Source organism: Phoca vitulina, unplaced genomic scaffold (genome assembly GCF_004348235.1).
Source record: "Phoca vitulina isolate PV1807 unplaced genomic scaffold, GSC_HSeal_1.0 scaffold42, whole genome shotgun sequence".
In the NCBI taxonomy this organism is placed as follows: domain Eukaryota; kingdom Metazoa; phylum Chordata; class Mammalia; order Carnivora; family Phocidae; genus Phoca; species Phoca vitulina.
Window position 1 is genome coordinate 2318419 of NW_022589745.1, and position 18151 is coordinate 2336569.

Sequence of the window (18151 nt, forward strand, 5' to 3'; positions counted from 1 at the left end):
CAACGCCTGCGGGGCGGGGCCTAGGGGCCGAGCGCCCTGCGCTTTTCCGGCTCAATTTCCCGGAGGTCAGGGAGAAAGTCGGGCCTGGGCGGTCCCGGGAGGGGCAGGACCTACGGAGGTGGGTGGGGACTAGAGCGGGGCGGGGTCTGGGCCGTGGGGGCGGGGCGGCCCCGGGGGGAGGGGTCTGGGCGGTGTAGGCGGGGAGATACCGCTTGAGGGGCGGGGTCTGGGGCGGTGCCGAGTGAGGGGCAGGATCTGGGTGGTGTAGGCAGGGAGGTGCAGCGTGAGGGGCGGGGCCTGGGCGGTATAGGAGGGGTAGGGCCGGGCGAGGGGCGGGGCCAGGGCAATGTGGGCGGGACGGGGGCCGAATGAGGGGCGGGACCGTGCCTGTGGCGGGCGGGGTCTGGGGAGGAGCCGCGCGAGGGGCGGGGTCTGGGCGGTGTGGGCTGGAGGGACAGCTAGAGGCCCCTCCTCTCGCCGCTCCTCGGCCTCGCAGCGGTTTGGGGGGCTGTCCCGGGCCCTTTGTGTGCAGTCGGGGCTGTCCAACCAAAGAAATAGTTGCTTGCCCCCTAACTGTCGTAGAGGCCGGAAGGACTGGCATTCCGCGATGAAAAAGAGAGCCGAGGCCGGAGGGAAGAGGAGCGCTCCACCCACGTGGGTGCGTGACCAGCAGGGTGTCAAAACCTAATGCACTGGGAACCAGGGAGAAAATTTAGTCGTAAAGGCGATTTGTTAGAATTCTGCCCGATATTTGACTTTTTGCTCTGTAAGCAAAACAACTTCTTTGCAAAGTCCTGTCCACTGGCAAGTACTGCTTTTCGAATTAACTTTAAATGACTTTAATTTTCTCTAGGTGTTCAGTTGGGCAAACCTTACCGAACACCTACTGCGCGCTGCCCAAGCCCGGGGTATGCACGGTTGAGTAAGACAGTCTGAGCACCGAGAGGAACCGCCGAGGTGGGCACGTGAACGAGGAGACGACAGTGCAAAGCCACCAGTTTGAGAAGTGCGGGGCGGACAGTAAGACTGCGTGGGGGGTCCGGGATACGGTTTTGAAGGACAGAAAGTTCGTTCTCATGCATTAAGCAGAGCGAAGGAAGAAGGAACAGCAGAGGGGAGACAGACCTTGCTGTGGTCAGGTGTGTGCTTGTCTGTGAACTCAAAGAACATCCATTTAAAAAATTTCAACTTTCCTCATTTAAATTTAAATTGGCTAAAGTCCATTCCTCATTCCTATTTTTATTGCACTTCAAGATAGCTTCTTAAAAAAAAATTGTCCTGGGGGCACCTGGCTGGCTCAGTTGGAAGAGCGTGGGCTTCTTGATCTCTGGGTTATGAGTTCGAGCCCCGTGTTGAGTGTAGAGATTACTAAAAAAATAAATAAGCTTAAAACATAATTTAAAAATTGTCCTTAAAAATCATTAATGACCGATCATGCTATCTCTTCTCGTGTAGCTATGAAACCCAGAGATGCCCTGGCCACTGCTCTCGGGATGACCGCAGCCCCTCTTTCTACTGCAGTTCGTTCTGTCTTTACTCAAGGCCTTGGAGCGCCATGGGCCTCTGAGTGAGCTCAGGCTAGACCTTGGACAATTTATTTCTAGACTTGCGTTCTTCAGAGACATCACTAGCCCATCCTTTCCAGGTGACAACAGGTTCAGTTAGGGACACAGATGGCACCGGAAGACCTGGTCGCAGGTTAGGAGGCTGAGTGGAAGTAGATCAGGGTAGTGGGCCAAAAGCAGAAGTTTTCACTCTAAAACTGAGCTGGGATGGTCAGTCCACTCTGAAATGTTGACAGTAGAACAGGTTATAGACGCAGCTGCACTCACAGTGTTCCCCTGAGGAGGAAGGAGGCTGGGCCGCCGTCAGAGTTCGGCCCACAGCTGCTGCCCCCCACTGGCTTGATCCTGGGCTCAGACCCACTTGGGACTTGCTTTTCCATGTAAAGTGGCTGGCTGTGGTCCTTTATCACAGGGCACTCATCATCCCTGTAAAATTGTAGGTTAGAATTATCTGAGTATGGTAAGAAAATCGCCCATGCGGCTTTCTGTAATTCCAAAACTGTTTCTTCCGGTGTTTCATTAACCAGTTACTCGTCTGAAAATCTTTTCTATCTTAATCTCGGGCTCCAAGTGTATGTGACTTTACCTATCCTGGCAAATACTAGCCCATTCGCAATACGGTACTGAGCACTGACCCAGAAAGTGAGACTCGACAGCGTTCAAAATGAGTGAACTAAGTTTCACTGACACACAATTATGGATAATTATTAGCAATATGATAGTAAGTGAATAAAGCAAGTCCCCGAGTGGAGATAGGACATCCTTCTTATAAATCTAAAAATGAAAATGAAAACATGTACTCCTTGAGTTACACATGCATGCAGAAAGCAGTAAATCTAAAGGAGAAGAAGAGAGGCGTGTCCTCTAGGCCAGACATTACCGACATTTGCAAAAGGTAAATCAATGCTACTCTTCTCACTTTGGGGGCGAGGGATATAGTTATTTTTATTTTTAAAGATTTTGTTTATTTATTTGACAGAGAGAGACACAGCGAGAGAGGGAACACAAGCAAGGGGAGTGGGGAGGGAGAAGCAGGCTTCCCACTGAGCAGGGAGCCCGATGTGGGGCTCGATCCCAGGACCCTGGGATCATGACCTGAGCCGAAGGCAGACGCTTAACGACTGAGCCACCCAGGCGCCGGGATATAGTTATTTTTAATAAGATAACTGATATTAACTTGAAATGGGTTTATTGTTTCAATGAGTAATTTAAAAATTTTCTCCATTTTATGTTGCATGCAGTAAATATCAATAGTCATAACCTACAAAAAAATTCTTCAAGGCCTTCAATAACTTTCAAAAGTCCAAAGAGTCCTGAGACCAAAATCCTAGGAACTTCTGACCTAGAAGATAATTACAGATTAACACAGGAACACATGAAAAATAATACATTCAAACTGTGTCCTTGTAATTCCAATTTACACTTTTCCTGCAAATTGTATTTTTTGAGTCAAAATTTCTACCAGTCTGTAACATGCTTCTGTAGAACACATTAGGAGTTCCCAAAATGTGTAATTTGGGATAGATAACAGTCTGAAGCCCTCCCTTGCTTCAGAAGCAGCACATTTGTTTATTAGCACCCTGCTGTGTGCAGACACCACGGAATCACTCTGTACACAGTCAGAACGGACTTTCAGGAGGCCAGCACGATGTCCCAGGCGCCGTGCTAAGTACTAAATACACACAGCCTATCTGATCTGCACGTACTAACGTCATCCAGTTTACCGCCAAGAAAGCTGAGATTTCGAGTGATCAAGTACTTTGCCTGCAGCCATGAGGACAGGCAGGGCTGTGGCCAGGACTCCGACCCCGTCCAGCACCCATCCTGGTAAACCTAAGTCGGTTCTCACAGTGGGGCCCTCAGACCAGCTGCAAAAACATCACCTGGGAGCTTGTTAGGAATGGGAATTCTGGGTCCTGCCCCACATCAGCAGGATCCGAACTCTGTGAGGAGAGGAGGGAGGGGGAGCCCAGCAGTGTGTGTTTTAGCAAGCCCCCCCACCCCACCCCGTGGTTCTGAAGCACACTCAGGTTTGAGGACACCCCTCCCCGCAGTAGCTGGCCACGCTGCTTCATTTCTGTGACTCTGTTCACTTCCCACCTCAGTCCTGTGAGGTCAACAGGCAGACCTTAGGTTTATTTGACAGAGAAATGGGCTCAAGGAGTTTTTGATGACTTGCCCAAAGTCACCTAGTTAGTTGTGGAACTGGAACGTGATCCTCAATCTTCTGGCTATCAGTCTGAAGCAGAGATCAGCACCAACGAGGAATCCAGGGCAGTTGGGTGAGAGCAGAAGCCAGCGAGCTCATTTTGCTGCCTTTTGTCAAGGAAGAGAGGTGAGCCCCAGAGCAGGGGTTCCCTCCATGGGCCCGGCCACTCTGACGGCAACCCACCAGACTCCATCCCCTATAAGCCATGCACGGGGCACAAGGATCACCTGCTGCACTGAGGATCTTACAGCTCACGCCCTGAGGTCCTGGGGTTAAGACAGTCACCCCTTGAAGTTCCGTCCATCCAGAATCTGCATGAGGTGTGGTTTGCTGCAAGAGTCAGTTCTTCATCTCAGTCCTTCACGTTCCGTCCATCATCCCACAGCCTCCTCCCACCATGATACCAATGGCTGCGTGGTGGGAGCTTGGCCCTGCTGCAGGTAATATGGGGGTGCCTTTTCTGTAGAGGATTTTAAAATAATAATAAAACTAAATCAAAACTTTCTAAATGTTCTAAGTGATAAATGCACCATCCAGAAAAAAACCTTTCTTGTTGGTCTAAGTCTAAACAACCAGTTGTGGTATACTGAGTTTTAATCGTGTGTGTGTGTGTAGTTACCCATTTTTATTATAAATTTTTTTTTTAAGATTTATTTTAAGTGTGCATGAGTGGGAGGGGCAGAGGGAGAAGGAGAGAGAATCTCAAGCTGACTCCACACTGAGCGCAGTCTGACTCGGGGCTTGACCTCAAGACCCTGAGATCTGGACCTGAGCCAAAACCAAGAGTCGGGCGCTTAACGCACTGCGCCACGCAGGCACCCCTATTATAAATCTTTAACATTACATTTGACGTGGACCTCCCAGTCCACGGCGGGCTCCAGGCTGCCAGCACTCAGCGACAAGCGCGGGCTCAGGAGCTCTGGTCTTGCGGCGGGCTCGGCTGCGTGCGGCTCGGGCGCCGGGCTCCCGCCTTTGGACGGTACGGCTGCGGCCAACAGCGGCCGCGCGGTGACTGTGAAGACAGAGACGTCGGACCGGAACTTGCATTACTCCACAGTGTCATTCCGTGATCACTTGTGTTATCAGTAGACAGTGAGTGGCGGTGACAGCTCCGAGGTGACAGATTAAAGGGGCGCCTGGCCGGCTCCGTCGGAGGAGCGTGCGACTCTTGATCTTGGTTGTGAGTTCCAGCCCCACGCTGGGTGCAGAGATGACTGAAATAAATAAAAATAAAGAGCAGATTTTAGTTTGTACGTTAAATATTTTACTGAATTTGAACGATGTCTTTAAGATTGAAATTTATTCTTTTTAAATATTAATGATTTTAGAAGCGTGAATTAGGAAGATAATGAGGACTATGACATGGTGATAACTGAAAACACTTTTGACTGGAGAAGGATGCTAACAGTAAGCCACTCGGCATCACGCAGGCGGGGGACGCCCTGCCCCGCTAGCCCCTGACACAGGCACCCCGGGTTCCTACTAGTCGTGGGTCTTATTCCCAGTCTCAGCCTGAATAGTTGCAGAAAATGCCCCCATGTAAGCCCCAGGAGCACGATTACCGAGCTAAGGGCATTTCAACTGCAGTCTTCCAGAGACAAGTACTTCTGTTACTTCCCTAGAGGTGACCTGTTACCAAGAACAATACCAGGCAAAGTGTGACACCTGAGGATCATCAGGTCCGCAGGGCTTTGTCAATCGACTTCCTGGACCTCGACCTCCGGAGGCCCTTGGCTAATGGGGGTGGGGTTACTGATGTGCCAGCACTGCTGAGAGGCCGTGGACTTCTGCGGAGTGCACGGATGAGCATACTGAAGGACCGCGGGTAGAAATGCAGCGAGTGTGTGAATCATATTCCCCAGACCTCTCCTGTTCTCCCCCAGCCCTGACCTGTGCAGCTCACACACACTGACTGCAAATTCCAGCTCTGTAATTTACTAGCTGTATACATTTGATGCGTTCCCTAAAGTCTCTGTTCTCTCATTTGAAAACTGGGGATAATGACACCGTGTATGGTGGCTGTGAATACAGACAGTGTGCAGCCTCTAATCTGGTCTGATACACAAGCCGTGTTCCCAATGTCACATTACTTCTTTCATCCTGTACATGTTTCATGAAGGTTCATGAGAAGAACTGTGTTGCTTTTGGTGAAATATATTGAAGATGAGCAAATTATCAGTTTATGATAAAAATCAAGTGCATTCCTCTGTACCTTAAATATTAATATTTGAACAATTGCCATTCATCCACCTGATAGGTGACCCATGTCTACAGATCAGATACTGTTACATAGGAAGAGTGACTTTGAAACTTTCCAGAAGAAGCCAGTGACCTTGCTTCATTATACACAGTTGATTTTCACATTCATCGCAGGCTTGCACCTTCATTTCATTCCCATGCTCCCTACTGGCCACCGGGTAATAATTATGAAAACCCTGGCAGCTGTAAGTGGTGGGGAGAGACAAAACCTTTTGCTAAATTCAATCTATTAATTCTTGATCGGCCAGACAGGTCCATAAATTCGTTTTACTTGCAAGGACTCTGCGGTAACTCTCCTTCTGTCACTTTATCATTAACACTGGGAGCAGCGGTGTGGAAGGGAACGACTTTGCAGCCTGGGCACGCTCATCTGTCTGACCTCGAGGCTTTTTGCCTCAGGTGCTGACATTCTACATTCCCAGCATAGGGTCCTTTTTAATGGGGGACTTTACACAATGTAGAACTAATATATATATTAAAGGAGAACAGATCTTGGCTGTTTAACTTCATCCCCTCCCAGACGGTATTCTGTCCTGGACCAGAACTACCCAGGCAGGGTCTCTTGGTCCCTCCAGGATGAAACTGTAGATTCTCTAATTCATTTCCTTCATGCTGAAAGGGATCTTTCTCAGTTCCGTTACTACATCTATTGTAATTCTTCTCGACATCTGGTCCGTTGTTACTCAGTGTGGTCACTGGACCAGCCTCATGGGCATCACCTAGGAGCAAGTTAGCAGTATAAAATATTGAGCCTCAGCCCAGAACTTCTGAAGTCAGAATCTGTATTTTACAATGATCACCAGGTGATTCCTTTGAATGTTAAAGTTGGAGAAACACTGATTTTTAAAGAATATAATTTTGTGTTTTAGTGACAAATGAAGAATGCATAGTTGGGGAATTCAGGACATGACATGTTTGATTTCAGGTAAGCATTTTCTTCTTTAAATAGCTTAAGATTTATGTAACTGTGATGTAAAACATGGGATTTAAATTGCAATGTATTGCAATTACATTGTTATAATTATACATATTGGTGTCTTTTATGAAACAATTCTAGCAGGATTCAGACAATCTGAAAATAACGTAAACCTATGGAAAAATTTCCACTTGAAATTTTGGTGATTTAAAGGTATAATATATATTTCCCAGTTATTTGGTGATTTAAAGGTATAATATATATTTCCCAATTATTTAAAAATTTTGATTTTTATGTACTGATTATACTTTATAACATCATAATTGGCTTTAGGAAGTTTCAACTGGATTAGTGTTAAAGTAATAAATACTTGTTTATCCAAAGTCTTCTGAGAAATCGAAGTTCTACATTTATGACTTTTTTTAAAAAGATTTTTTATTTATTTATTTGACAGAGACACAATGAGAGAGGCAACACAAGCAGGGGGAGTGGGAGAGGGAGAAGCAGGCTTCCCACAGAGCAGGGAGCCCGATGCGGGGCTCGATCCCAGGACCCTGGAATCATGACCTGAGCCGAAGGCAGACGCTCAACGACTGAGCCACCCAAGCGCCCCTACATTTATGACTTTTTAAAGATTTGAGGGAGAGAGAGCACACACACATGAGTGTCAGGGGGAGGGGCAGAGGGAGAGGGAGAGAGGGTTGTGTAAGAGGTATAGAATTCCTATGCCATGACATGCAGGGTTTTTTTTTTTTTTAATTCTCCTCCTAGAAAGGACTGTAAGGTTACAGATACATAAGGAGGCTAGTAAATCAATCATATGAACCTAAGAACACCTATTGAAGATCATCATGCTAGTTATGAAGATCAAGGCAGCCTCAACAGTACCCCCATGAGGTACCCTCGTGCCAAGATTCTGGTCTCTAATACCATTTTTCCAATAAAAGGAACCAAGTCTTTTTTGGAGAAAGGGTTAATCCCATGTCTGAGACGGAATGGTATAAAACTAGCCTGGATCACTTTGTGCTAGAAAGCAAGGTGTTCACGGATGAATGGAGATGATGGGGCGTGGAAACTCATTTAAAAGGGGCTAATGTCGGGGCACCTGGGTGCTCAGTCGTTAAGCGGCTGCCTTCAGCTCAGGTCATGATCCCAGGGTCCTGGGATCGAGCCTCACATCGGGCTCCCCGCTCCGCGGGAAGCCTGCTTCTCCCTCTCCCACTGCCCCTGCTTGTGTTCCCTCTCTCGCTGTGTCTCTCTCTGTCAAATAAATAAATAAAATCTTTAAAAAAAAAGGGGGGGGGCTAATGTTTTAAACGTCTTCTGAAAGTTCTGCAGGCCAAAACCGAGTGTGACAGTTTGAACATCAAAGCGAAACACTGGCAGAGGTTGACTGATAGACCGTATATCTGAGCAGTCATGAGTCCGTAATACACACAAACAAAACGGCTGACAAAGTAAAAGTGTGAAGGGGACAGATTACATCCCTCTTGAGACTTGTGACTCAATCCTGTTGGTACTGATTCATTTATTGTACAGTTAAATAAAGAAACCAGTAAATACATAAACACCACTTAGTAGGCATTTCCTAACATGGATGTCAGCAAAGTGATCCATAGTTGTGACTTAGAGCCTAAAAACACCTGCTAAATGTACACATGCAGCATTCTATCAGGTTCCAAGTTTTAAAAATTCAGCATATTCCATCAGGCTTATAATAATGTATTGATTTGAAGGTTCTCTGTGAAATCTACTTAAAAATATGCCTAAAAAAAGTTAGGAACACTAAAAGGATAATAAGAGAATACTATGAACAACTCTACTCATGTAAATTCAACAAGTTGAAAGGGAGCAATTCCTCTAAAAACACAAACTGCCAAATCTTATTCAACGTGAAATAGATAATTTTAAAAACCCCTAAAAAAGGAAATCTCCAGGCCCTGATGATTTCATGGCAGAATTCAAGTAGATGCTTGAAGAATTAACAACAATTCTCCACAATCTTTTCTGGGAAACAGAAGATGAGGGAACACTTCCCCATACTTTCATTTTATGAGCTGGTATTAACCTAATAACAAAACCAGACTATAACAGTAGAAAACAGAAAACTATAGATCAATGTCCCTCATGAACACAGACACAACAAAGTCATCAACAAAATATTAGTAAATGGAACCCAGCAATATTAAAAAGAATGATATTCCATGACCAAGTGGGGTTTATTACAGAAATTCAAGGTGGGTTCAATACTTGAAAATCAATTAATGCAGTCCACCATATCAACACGCTAAAAAGAAAAACATATGATCCTAATGATTGATGCATAAAAAGCATCTGACATACCACTCAAGAAAAAAACTCTCAGGAAAATAGGGATAGAGGGGATCTTCCTCAACCTGATAAAGAACATCCACAAAGAAACCTAATGCTAACATTACACCTATGATGAAAGACAATGCTTTCCCCGAGATGGGGAACAATGCAAGGAGGTCCTCTCTGACCACTCCTATTCAACAAAGTACTGGAAACCAGAAAGAACGTCACTGAATACACCTCTGCACTACTTTGGTAGAGTGCGGAAGGGATGAAAGGACAAGAACATGGTTTAGCAAGCAAGTTCAGAATGACTGCCCAGGTAAGATTAGAAGAGCAGCTCTACTTTTCTTTCTTTCTGGAACAAGTTTCAAGTTGACTTTTCATTTTCCAAGAAGATAGTGGCTTTTTTTTTTTTTTTTAAGCATTATTAGCAAAACATATCTAACAAATCTGATGAACGTGGGGCACCTGGGTGGCTCAGTGGGTTAAGCATCTGCCTTCAGCTCAGGTCACGATCCTGGAGTCCTGGGATCGAGTCCTGCATCGGGCTCCCTGCTCAGTGGGGAGCCTGCTTCTCCCTCTGCTCCTCACCCTGCTCGTGCTATCTCTCTCTTTCAAATAAATAAATAAAATCTTTAAAAGAAAATCTGATGAAAGCAATCATACCTATCACCTAATGTAATGTTTTCAGCATTTTTCAGTGCTTGGCCCGTAGGGGACAGTGACTGTTAAATCTGACAGATGAGGAAACTGAACCTCAAGTAGATGAAATTCTGTGACCACAGCCAGAGAATCTGACATAAATTTTTCCCTGTCTGGAAGGCTCTTCTCCCTGGTGAATAGCTCCTACTTCTCTTCTACATCTCAGGTTAATTCCCTCTTTCAAAAACTTCTCTGACTTCTCAAAGCATGAATCCTCCTTGTCCCCTTTGATGTGGGAAACAAAGGCAAAAGAAAAATTAAACTTCCTTACTACTTACAGCCCACTGACAAGTCCTTAGAACAGGCAGAGTGACCTTCCTCTGGGAGCTTGGCTGCCATGATGTTGACACTTTGCTAAGGGCAAAGTCAGCCCCACCCCAGGATCCTGTGAGTCTAATTTAAACATATAGAAATTCCTTTGCAATTTCCCCCAATATGTATGCGGACAATCATCCCCCAAGCACATGGCCCACCGATACACATCTGAAGGGTCTCATGACTCAGGTTTTATTAGACAGTAATAAACGACCTTTTCCCAACAATAGCTAGCCCCCTCAAGGTCCTGGAAACCTTGCTTCCAAATTCCTTAGGGACTAAGCTATCGCTAACCCTCACCAAACTTGAAAGTATATAGTGGGCCACTCCTCATGACCCCAGTGCAGCTTTCTGCCCACACTCCCTGTCCGCGTGCTTTAATAAATCCACTTTTTTGCACCAAAGACATCTCAAGAATTTTCTTGGCCCTTGGTTCCAGACCCCAACATTTCCACAACACCCTTCACTCATTTTACTGCTTGTTCCCATAATTTGTCATTATATATGTATACCATTTATGTGAGGTCTTCTTTACTAAAGGGTAATCTTCCCGAGGGCAAGGATTCAGCGGGTTCCACTCAATCCCTAGCACCTAGCGCAGTATCAGCACAGAGTGCGACATCATACATTATTTGTGAATTACGTTTTTAGTTCCTCTCTAGGGCACAGAGTCCATCTCTACACATGAATGTGAAGGGACAGCGTGGGCACAAACGTAGGCACTTTTCCAGTAAATGCGTTTTTGTTGAACCGGGTATTTTTGTGCCATCCCCCAAGCTTTCATCAGTGTGCTGGCGCTTGGTCAGGCTCTGCCCAGCTGGGCAAACCCTCTCCGCGTCGGGGACTCCCGAGCCCGTCAGCCCTGGCTGACTCTGGCTGTCCATCCCTGGTCCACCGCCCCTGCCCGCGTCGGGGACCCCCGACCCCCTTACACCCGGCTGACTGGCTGTCCATCCCCGGTCCACCCTCCCAGGCGCTCTGCCCCCGCCCGCGTCGGGGACCCCCGACCCCCTTACCCCCGGCTGACTGGCTGTCCATCCCTGGTCCACCCTCCCAGGCGCTCTGCCCCCGCCCGCGTCGGGGACCCCCGACCCCCTTACCCCCCGCTGACTGGCTGTCCATCCCCGGTCCACCCTCCCAGGCGCTCTGCCCCCGCCCGCGTCGGGGACCCCCGACCCCCTTACCTCCCGCCCCGCCCTCGGCAAGCGTCGCCGCGAGCCCTCCCCAGAGCGTTTGCGGACGTCCCGCAACTGTCCGCCGCACCGAGCCTCGGACCCGAGAGCTAAGTGTTTACGGCCTGACGAGCACGTTTAGACGTAAAGCACTCCGCTGCCGAAGCGCTGACAAACGTTACGCCATTGGGTTCTCTAAAGGCACAAACGGAATCGGAATCTCAGGTCCTTTCATGGCCTCAGCGGGGAGGGGAGATTCTTCGGGTTAAGTGGGTGTTTTCTTAAACGGCCTCTCTTCGGGGCGGAGTTGCTTTTCGCGGGGCCCCGACTCCCGCCTGAACTTCTGCAGCTGCCGGACCACGTCAGCCAATCACAGCAAAAAGGAGCCGCGGCGGTCGGCGGAGAGTTAGCAACGCCCTTGTCCCCGCCCCCACCCCGCCTCTTCCTGGGACTCTCTAGGCTTCGACCACTGTTCAGCGGTTCTTCCGGTTACTCTGCCCGCACTGTTCCCGCCTCTTCCCGTGCGCCGTCGGGATTTGAGGCGCTCTCGCGAGACTTAGGCCTCTTCCTAGGCCGGCGCTCTCAACAAGGTATGGCGGCCTCCTCTCGGTTGGACTTTTCAGCCAACTCGGAGGAGCCACGTTTCGGAGTCCGCCCTGGACCGGCGGGCCCTGCTCAGCGGGCGGGGATACGGCCGATTACCCAGGCTGTGTACCCCGATGGCCTCTGCGGGGTGGTGCGGGGCCGGGGGCCGGAGGGGGTCTGCAGCTCGGGGCCGCGGAGACCTCAGCTAGGACGCTGTGTGCTTGCAGGAGAAGGCCATGTTCAGTTCGAGCGCGAAGATCGTGAAGCCCAATGGCGAGAAGCCGGACGAGTTCGAGTCCGGCATCTCCCAGGTGAGGGGGGCAGGGCCGGCGCCCCGACGGCGTGTCAGCCCCCGACCCGGCTCCTGTCCTCCCCCCCCCCCCCCGGCGTGTCCCCCTCCGCCGGCGCGTGTCCCCCCCACCCCCTGTCCCCCGGCAGCCTGTCACCGCCCCCCCCACCCGCGGGAGTCCCGGCGCGCGTCCCTCCGGGTGGAGGCGGGGGCACACGTCCGGGAGGAGCCCACGAGTGCCGGCGGAGCCCCGCGTGCGCGGATCGGGGCCCCGCCGGCCGGCCGGTCCCTGAGGGTCAGCTCCTGCTCTTTCCCCCTAGGCTCTCCTTGAGTTGGAGATGAACTCCGACCTCAAAGCCCAGCTGAGGGAGCTGAACATCACGGCTGCCAAGGTGAAGTTAACTGTACTGCGGGGCGGGTGTTCTCTCCGCCCCACGCCCGGGACGGCTGCTTGTCAAGAGTGTCTGCAGATCACGCTCGGGAACTTGCATCCTGGCTCGTGAGCACGTGTCCGAGCCACCGGGGCTGTTGTGCAGGGCTGGGCTTGCAGGATTGGGGGTGTCAGCGGGGCTTCCTAGCCGCTGCGCTGTGGGCTGGGAAGGGGAGGCCTGCCGCAGTGGGGCAGGGAAGTGGGCAGAGACAGAGGGTCTCTGGGGCTTGCTCCTCTCTGACTTGGCAGTGCGTCTGCGCCCGCACAGCGTCACCTTCGCTCCGCACCTGGTTGCAGTGTTCACTCTTGCACTTTCCCCAGCAGTTGCACGGTGGGCCTGGTGTACGGATGATCGGGAGTTAAGTTTCCCAGATTCCTGTCTTTGGCTCAGAAGCTGCCCTGTATTTGCACAGATGGAGAGTTTGTGCAGAGAACAGCCAGCCTCATTTTGGGTTGCAAGCAAGTTTGTGTCCTGCAGTGCAGTGTTAGGCTTGCATCCTTTGGCAAGTTCACGGACTTGTGTGTGTCAGATCTGCCCCGCGAGAGGAAGATGGACGGGGGGGTTGTACCGGCCGAGGACAAGGAGCTGGAAGGTGATTTTTTAAAGGACCTCTTAGGACAGAGGTGTCTAGTGCACATGACTGATAGTGTTCGCGTTGAGTGTTTCACTAGGGTTGTACTTGAATGGAAAGAATGGAGGTATGAACTGAAAATAATGTTTTTTTTTTTCTTTAGGAAATTGAAGTTGGCGGTGGTCGGAAAGCTATTATCATCTTTGTTCCCGTTCCTCAGCTGAAATCTTTCCAGAAAATCCAAGTCCGGCTAGTCCGTGAATTGGAGAAAAAGTTCAGTGGGAAGCATGTTGTTTTTATCGCTCAGGTATCTGTTGTACTGTTGAATGTTTTACTGTGGGAATTTTTAAAAATCACCATGTTTGAGGGGGAAAAAAAATCACGTTGATTTTGTGCTTGCAATATATCAAAAAGATGAAGTACAGTTTTGGTGTTTAATGTAAAAAGGCTTTTTATGCCCATAACGGCAGAAATGTAGTGGGTTGTTTACAGAGAAATCAAACTAGATGTGTGCTTGGTCTGAGCCGAGGTTTTTCTGCTTGCGATCCACACTGGAAGTGCGTCAGTTGTGGACTTTGGGAGGCGAGCAGAGGCCAGGGAATCTAAGTTCAGATCTGGCCTCGGTGCTAACGGGTCTATGGGAATGAAGGGCCAGACCGATGAGGAATTCAGTAGTGTTCCGGCTTGGTAGGCGTGTTTACTCCACTAGGCAGCGGGCCTCACAGTGTGGTCGGTGTGCAGGCTTCAGGGGATCAGTAGGAGCTACTGAGAAATCAGGAGTACATCAGAGGATTTCTCAGCTTGTTTGCTTGGGGTTGGTTGACTTTCACACACTTTGAATTTATTTTGTTACTGCCCTTTTTGTTTTTTTTTTTTTTTTTGGCTTTTAAAGCATTTTGACAGTTCTTAGTTTTCTGCCAACTTAAGGTTTTTCTTTTTTTTTTCCATGATAATTTTTACCTTACAGAGGAGAATTCTGCCTAAGCCAACTCGAAAAAGCCGTACAAAAAATAAGCAAAAGCGTCCCAGGAGGTGAGTATTTCATCAGCATCAAAAAAGTGTACTATAGGGGCATTTGGATGGCTCAGTGGGTTAAGCATCTGACTCTTGGGTCTCCGCTCAGGTCATGAATTCAGGCCCTGTGTTGGGCCCACTTTAGGCTGTTGGGCTCCCTGCTGGGTGTGCAGCCTGCTTTTAAAAAAAATAAAGTGTGTTGTAGACCATTTACTACTGACTTGATTTGCATGATTTTTTTGTAGTAAGAATAGCAGTAGGTTTCTGAAATTAAACAGTGATAGTTTAGGAAAGCGGTTCACGTGGGAATTTTTACTGAGTAAAAATTGTTGTGTTCTTTGTAATTATGTATAAATGTATTAAAATTCTGGAGGTAAGAATTACGTGTATTTACATAGGTAGCATAAAAATAGGTCACTGGTATCTCAAAAGGTGAGACTCTTTCCTCCGGCTCTCTGGGCAAAGGGTAGGAACAGTGAGGGGATGGTTCGTGTAGTGCTGAGGGATTAAACGCACCAGATGTAGTACAGGCGTGCTGGGAGGTGTCTTTCACTTTTCATTTTTGCTGTGAATTAAGGCTAAGAAATTAGGTGGATTTTCCTGTTGCTGATGTTACAGGTTGAAAGTGTTCCTGCAGTTGTAGATGCCAATGGACAATGTTCTTGAAGCTTGACTTACAGTTTATCTGAATAACTCAGATATTGAGTGTTGTTGGCTCCTTGATCTGGGCCTTTCGGTGTTTTGTGAAGTGTGGTTTCACAGAGTTGGATTAGTGGATCCCTGCAGGCCCTGCCCTGGGGACCAGCTTGGGAAAAAATATTCTAGCGTCTCTTAACTGCCAGATAGGTAACAAGCTTATCCAGTCTGGACTTTGTATTACTTTTCCTAAAAGGATAAGGAAAAGTGATCCAGGGCTTGGAAAACTGCTATTTCAGCTAGTGCTGGTAATGCTGGGATTTTAAAAACTCAGTCTTGTTTGTAAAACCACTAGGAGTTCGTGATGGGACTCTGGTGCTGTGGCCAGATGAGTGGTGGGGGAGACTGGAAGGACAGGTGCCAGAGTTTCTGGAACTTGAGACGTACAGTTCAGTACTTTGAACCTCTTTTTTTTTTTTTTTTTAAGATTTTTTATTTATTTATTTGACAGACAGCGAGAGAGGGAACACAAGCAGGGGGAGTGGGAGAGAGAGAAGCAGGCTTCCTGCTGAGCAGGGAGCCCGATGTAGGGCTCGATCCCAGGACCCCGGGATCACGACCTGAGCTGAAGGCAGACGCCCAACAACTGAGCCACCCAGGCGCCCCTACTTTGAACCTGTTTTATGGGCAGTTGGAGTAACATAAGAATTTAGGGATTTTTTTGGTGTTCTGGATAGTTTGTGAGACACCAAATATAGGAGATAACCAAGCGCATCTAGTCTGTTAGAGCCTGAGTTTGTACTTCAAGTATGAAAACAAACACTGGCTTTGCATCCAGTGGACTCGCCCCTCCACAGCCCCTCATCCCAAACTTGTGTTTTCCACATTTTCTCAGTGATGATGTCACTGGGTTTCTGGTGACCTAGTCTCCACATTGGAGGCCTTCTGTTAATGGAGGCCAAGCTCTGGGCGGCAGGCATGGCGGTTCTGCCACTTCGCACTGCCTGCAGACCTCTTCCTTCGTCAGTGCCTCGCTTTCTCCTGCACAGGTTAGATTCGGAGATTTACTTGTGTGGGTTTCCAGACTGCGGCAGGGTTTCTGTTACTTCTCCTTTGAGGCGTTCAGTTCTCTGGCTGGTGATATTAGAGTTGCATTGCCGTGGCTCCCCTTGTAAAGACGGTGTTGGCATCTGAGAGAAGATGCTAAGGCTGGCTTTGATGCCATTCGGATTTGTCTTAAAGGAGACGACAAATTCCGTATTTGTGTGACTTCCTGGTAATTTAATTAATGGGCAGCAGTGATCAGTGAGGCCATCTGTGTCATTTGCTTTCTGGAAGGTGATAGAGGCTTTAGGAAGTGGATTTCCCTTGAGCTTGCTCAACTCTGTGGCCGTGGAACGGTAAGACCTTTGCAGGCGTTCGAGAGCCCCTAGAAAGTGTGGTACGTGTAGGAACTGCTGGATCTAAAATGCAAATGAGTGGAGTGTAGTATCCCATCTGCTGAGGGTAAAACGACCTGGGTGAGTTCCCTACTATAAGGTCGCTCTGTAAACACTGGAAGTAACCACCTCTTCACTCTCTCATTCTTGGCATCTTGGGGTACACGGCAGATAGCCCCATAGTTTGGAATTTGTCGAATCTTGCTGTTGTCAGGCAGCCAGATAGAGATAGGTTGTGAACTTGAAGTGCCACCAGGAGAGGAGTGAGGTCACAGCAACAGTTTGTGTGATGGGGTGAAAATGGGGGCCCAGGCAGGGCTGCATCGCAGAGCTGGTGATAGAGCAGTGCCTCCCTCCTCCTAGAGAATGTGAAGGAATCTTGGAGGTGTTTTGGAGGCCATGGAGAGCTCTTGAAGGATCTTTTCCTAATAGGTTGGTGATCACATAAGTTTTAGATTAATTTGACAGCATTGGAGAGGGATGGTTTTGGAGATAAGCGAGTAGTAAAAGGGCTCCTGTAGCGAGTTGGTGGAGAAGTCGTGAGTGAAGATAAACCTGAAGAGGTGCGTGAAAGTGAAAGACCTCATTAATCTCCCCTTTCCTGGAGATGATCACCTGGAATGGCTTGGTGTGTGTGTGATTTGTAAGGTTTCACGTTTGATATACCCTGAGCTTTTGAAATAAACAGGCTGCTTGTCGCCCTGTCTGGTTTGGCAGTGGTTCTGGTGTGATCCATTACATGTACGTAGCCTGTTTGAAAACTGGTGTTAACTTGGTTTCAGAAACCTGGGGTTTGCTGTTGACGTTTTTGACTTTTGAGGGGCTCCCAAGAGGGCAGGCCTTCCCTGATGTCTTACTTTTGTCACTGTATTCTTTCAGCCGCACTTTGACAGCCGTGCACGACGCGATCCTGGAGGACTTGGTTTTCCCAAGTGAAATTGTGGGCAAGAGAATCCGTGTGAAACTGGATGGCAGCCGGCTGATCAAGGTTCATTTGGATAAAGCACAGCAGAACAACGTGGAACACAAGGTAAGGGGTGGCTCATTGCCGGAAGCTTCAGACACAGATGACGGGGAGAGACAGCATAACCCATCTCCATGTACCATCAGAACCAGTGGTAGTAAACTCAGCCAGCTTTTTTTCCATCTGGACCTCAGCCCACTTCCCTTCGGATTATATGTCAGGTTTTATAGTGGGGGATGTTTTGAAAATGAGGCTTCTCTGCCTTTTAAATTATTAGGAAAATAGAAGTAAAATAATTCCTTTTAGTAAGATGGTATATCCTTTGGGGGTGGGATGGTAGTGTTAGAATCCGGGAGGACTGTCCCTTCGCTTCATTCCTGGTGAAGCGTAGCGGATGTGGACGACTCCTGGGCTCCCTCGTGGACTCTTGTCTGTGTGGCCCAGAGGAGCACCAGGCTCCAGCACCACGGTGTAGACAGAGCCCTGTCCCGCAGCATTGTGGGTGAGCTTGTCCCCAGGCTTGTGTCTTCCTCATCTACTGAGTAGTACCGGTTGCTGAGGGGAAAAACCATGCAGGACAGTCTCACAAAACCGTTTGGCTTTAAGATGAAAGTGTGTGCTTAAAAGTTTTGTGATGAATTCTTTCTTTCCTTGTAGGTTGAAACTTTTTCTGGTGTCTATAAGAAGCTTACAGGCAAGGATGTTAACTTTGAGTTCCCAGAGTTTCAGTTGTAAACAAAAATGATTAAATAAAACTTTCACAGTATT

The 18151-nt window shown here is 48.4% G+C and overlaps 1 protein-coding gene across 2 annotated transcripts; it reads left to right on the top strand.

Moving 5' to 3' along the window:
• The first annotated feature begins 11945 nt into the window (after positions 1-11945).
• RPS7 (ribosomal protein S7) lies at positions 11946-18151 on the top strand. Of its 2 annotated transcripts, XM_032430150.1 has the most exons (8): positions 11946-12044; positions 12267-12350; positions 12649-12720; positions 13172-13351; positions 13494-13637; positions 14298-14362; positions 17299-17449; positions 18041-18151. In XM_032430150.1, exons 2-8 carry the CDS (start codon positions 12276-12278, stop codon positions 18116-18118), a joined length of 765 nt encoding a protein of 254 aa, XP_032286041.1. In that variant the 5' UTR covers positions 11946-12044; positions 12267-12275; the 3' UTR covers positions 18119-18151. The 2 variants fall into 2 exon arrangements, with proteins under 2 accessions (XP_032286041.1, XP_032286042.1); XM_032430151.1 differs by lacking the exon at positions 13172-13351.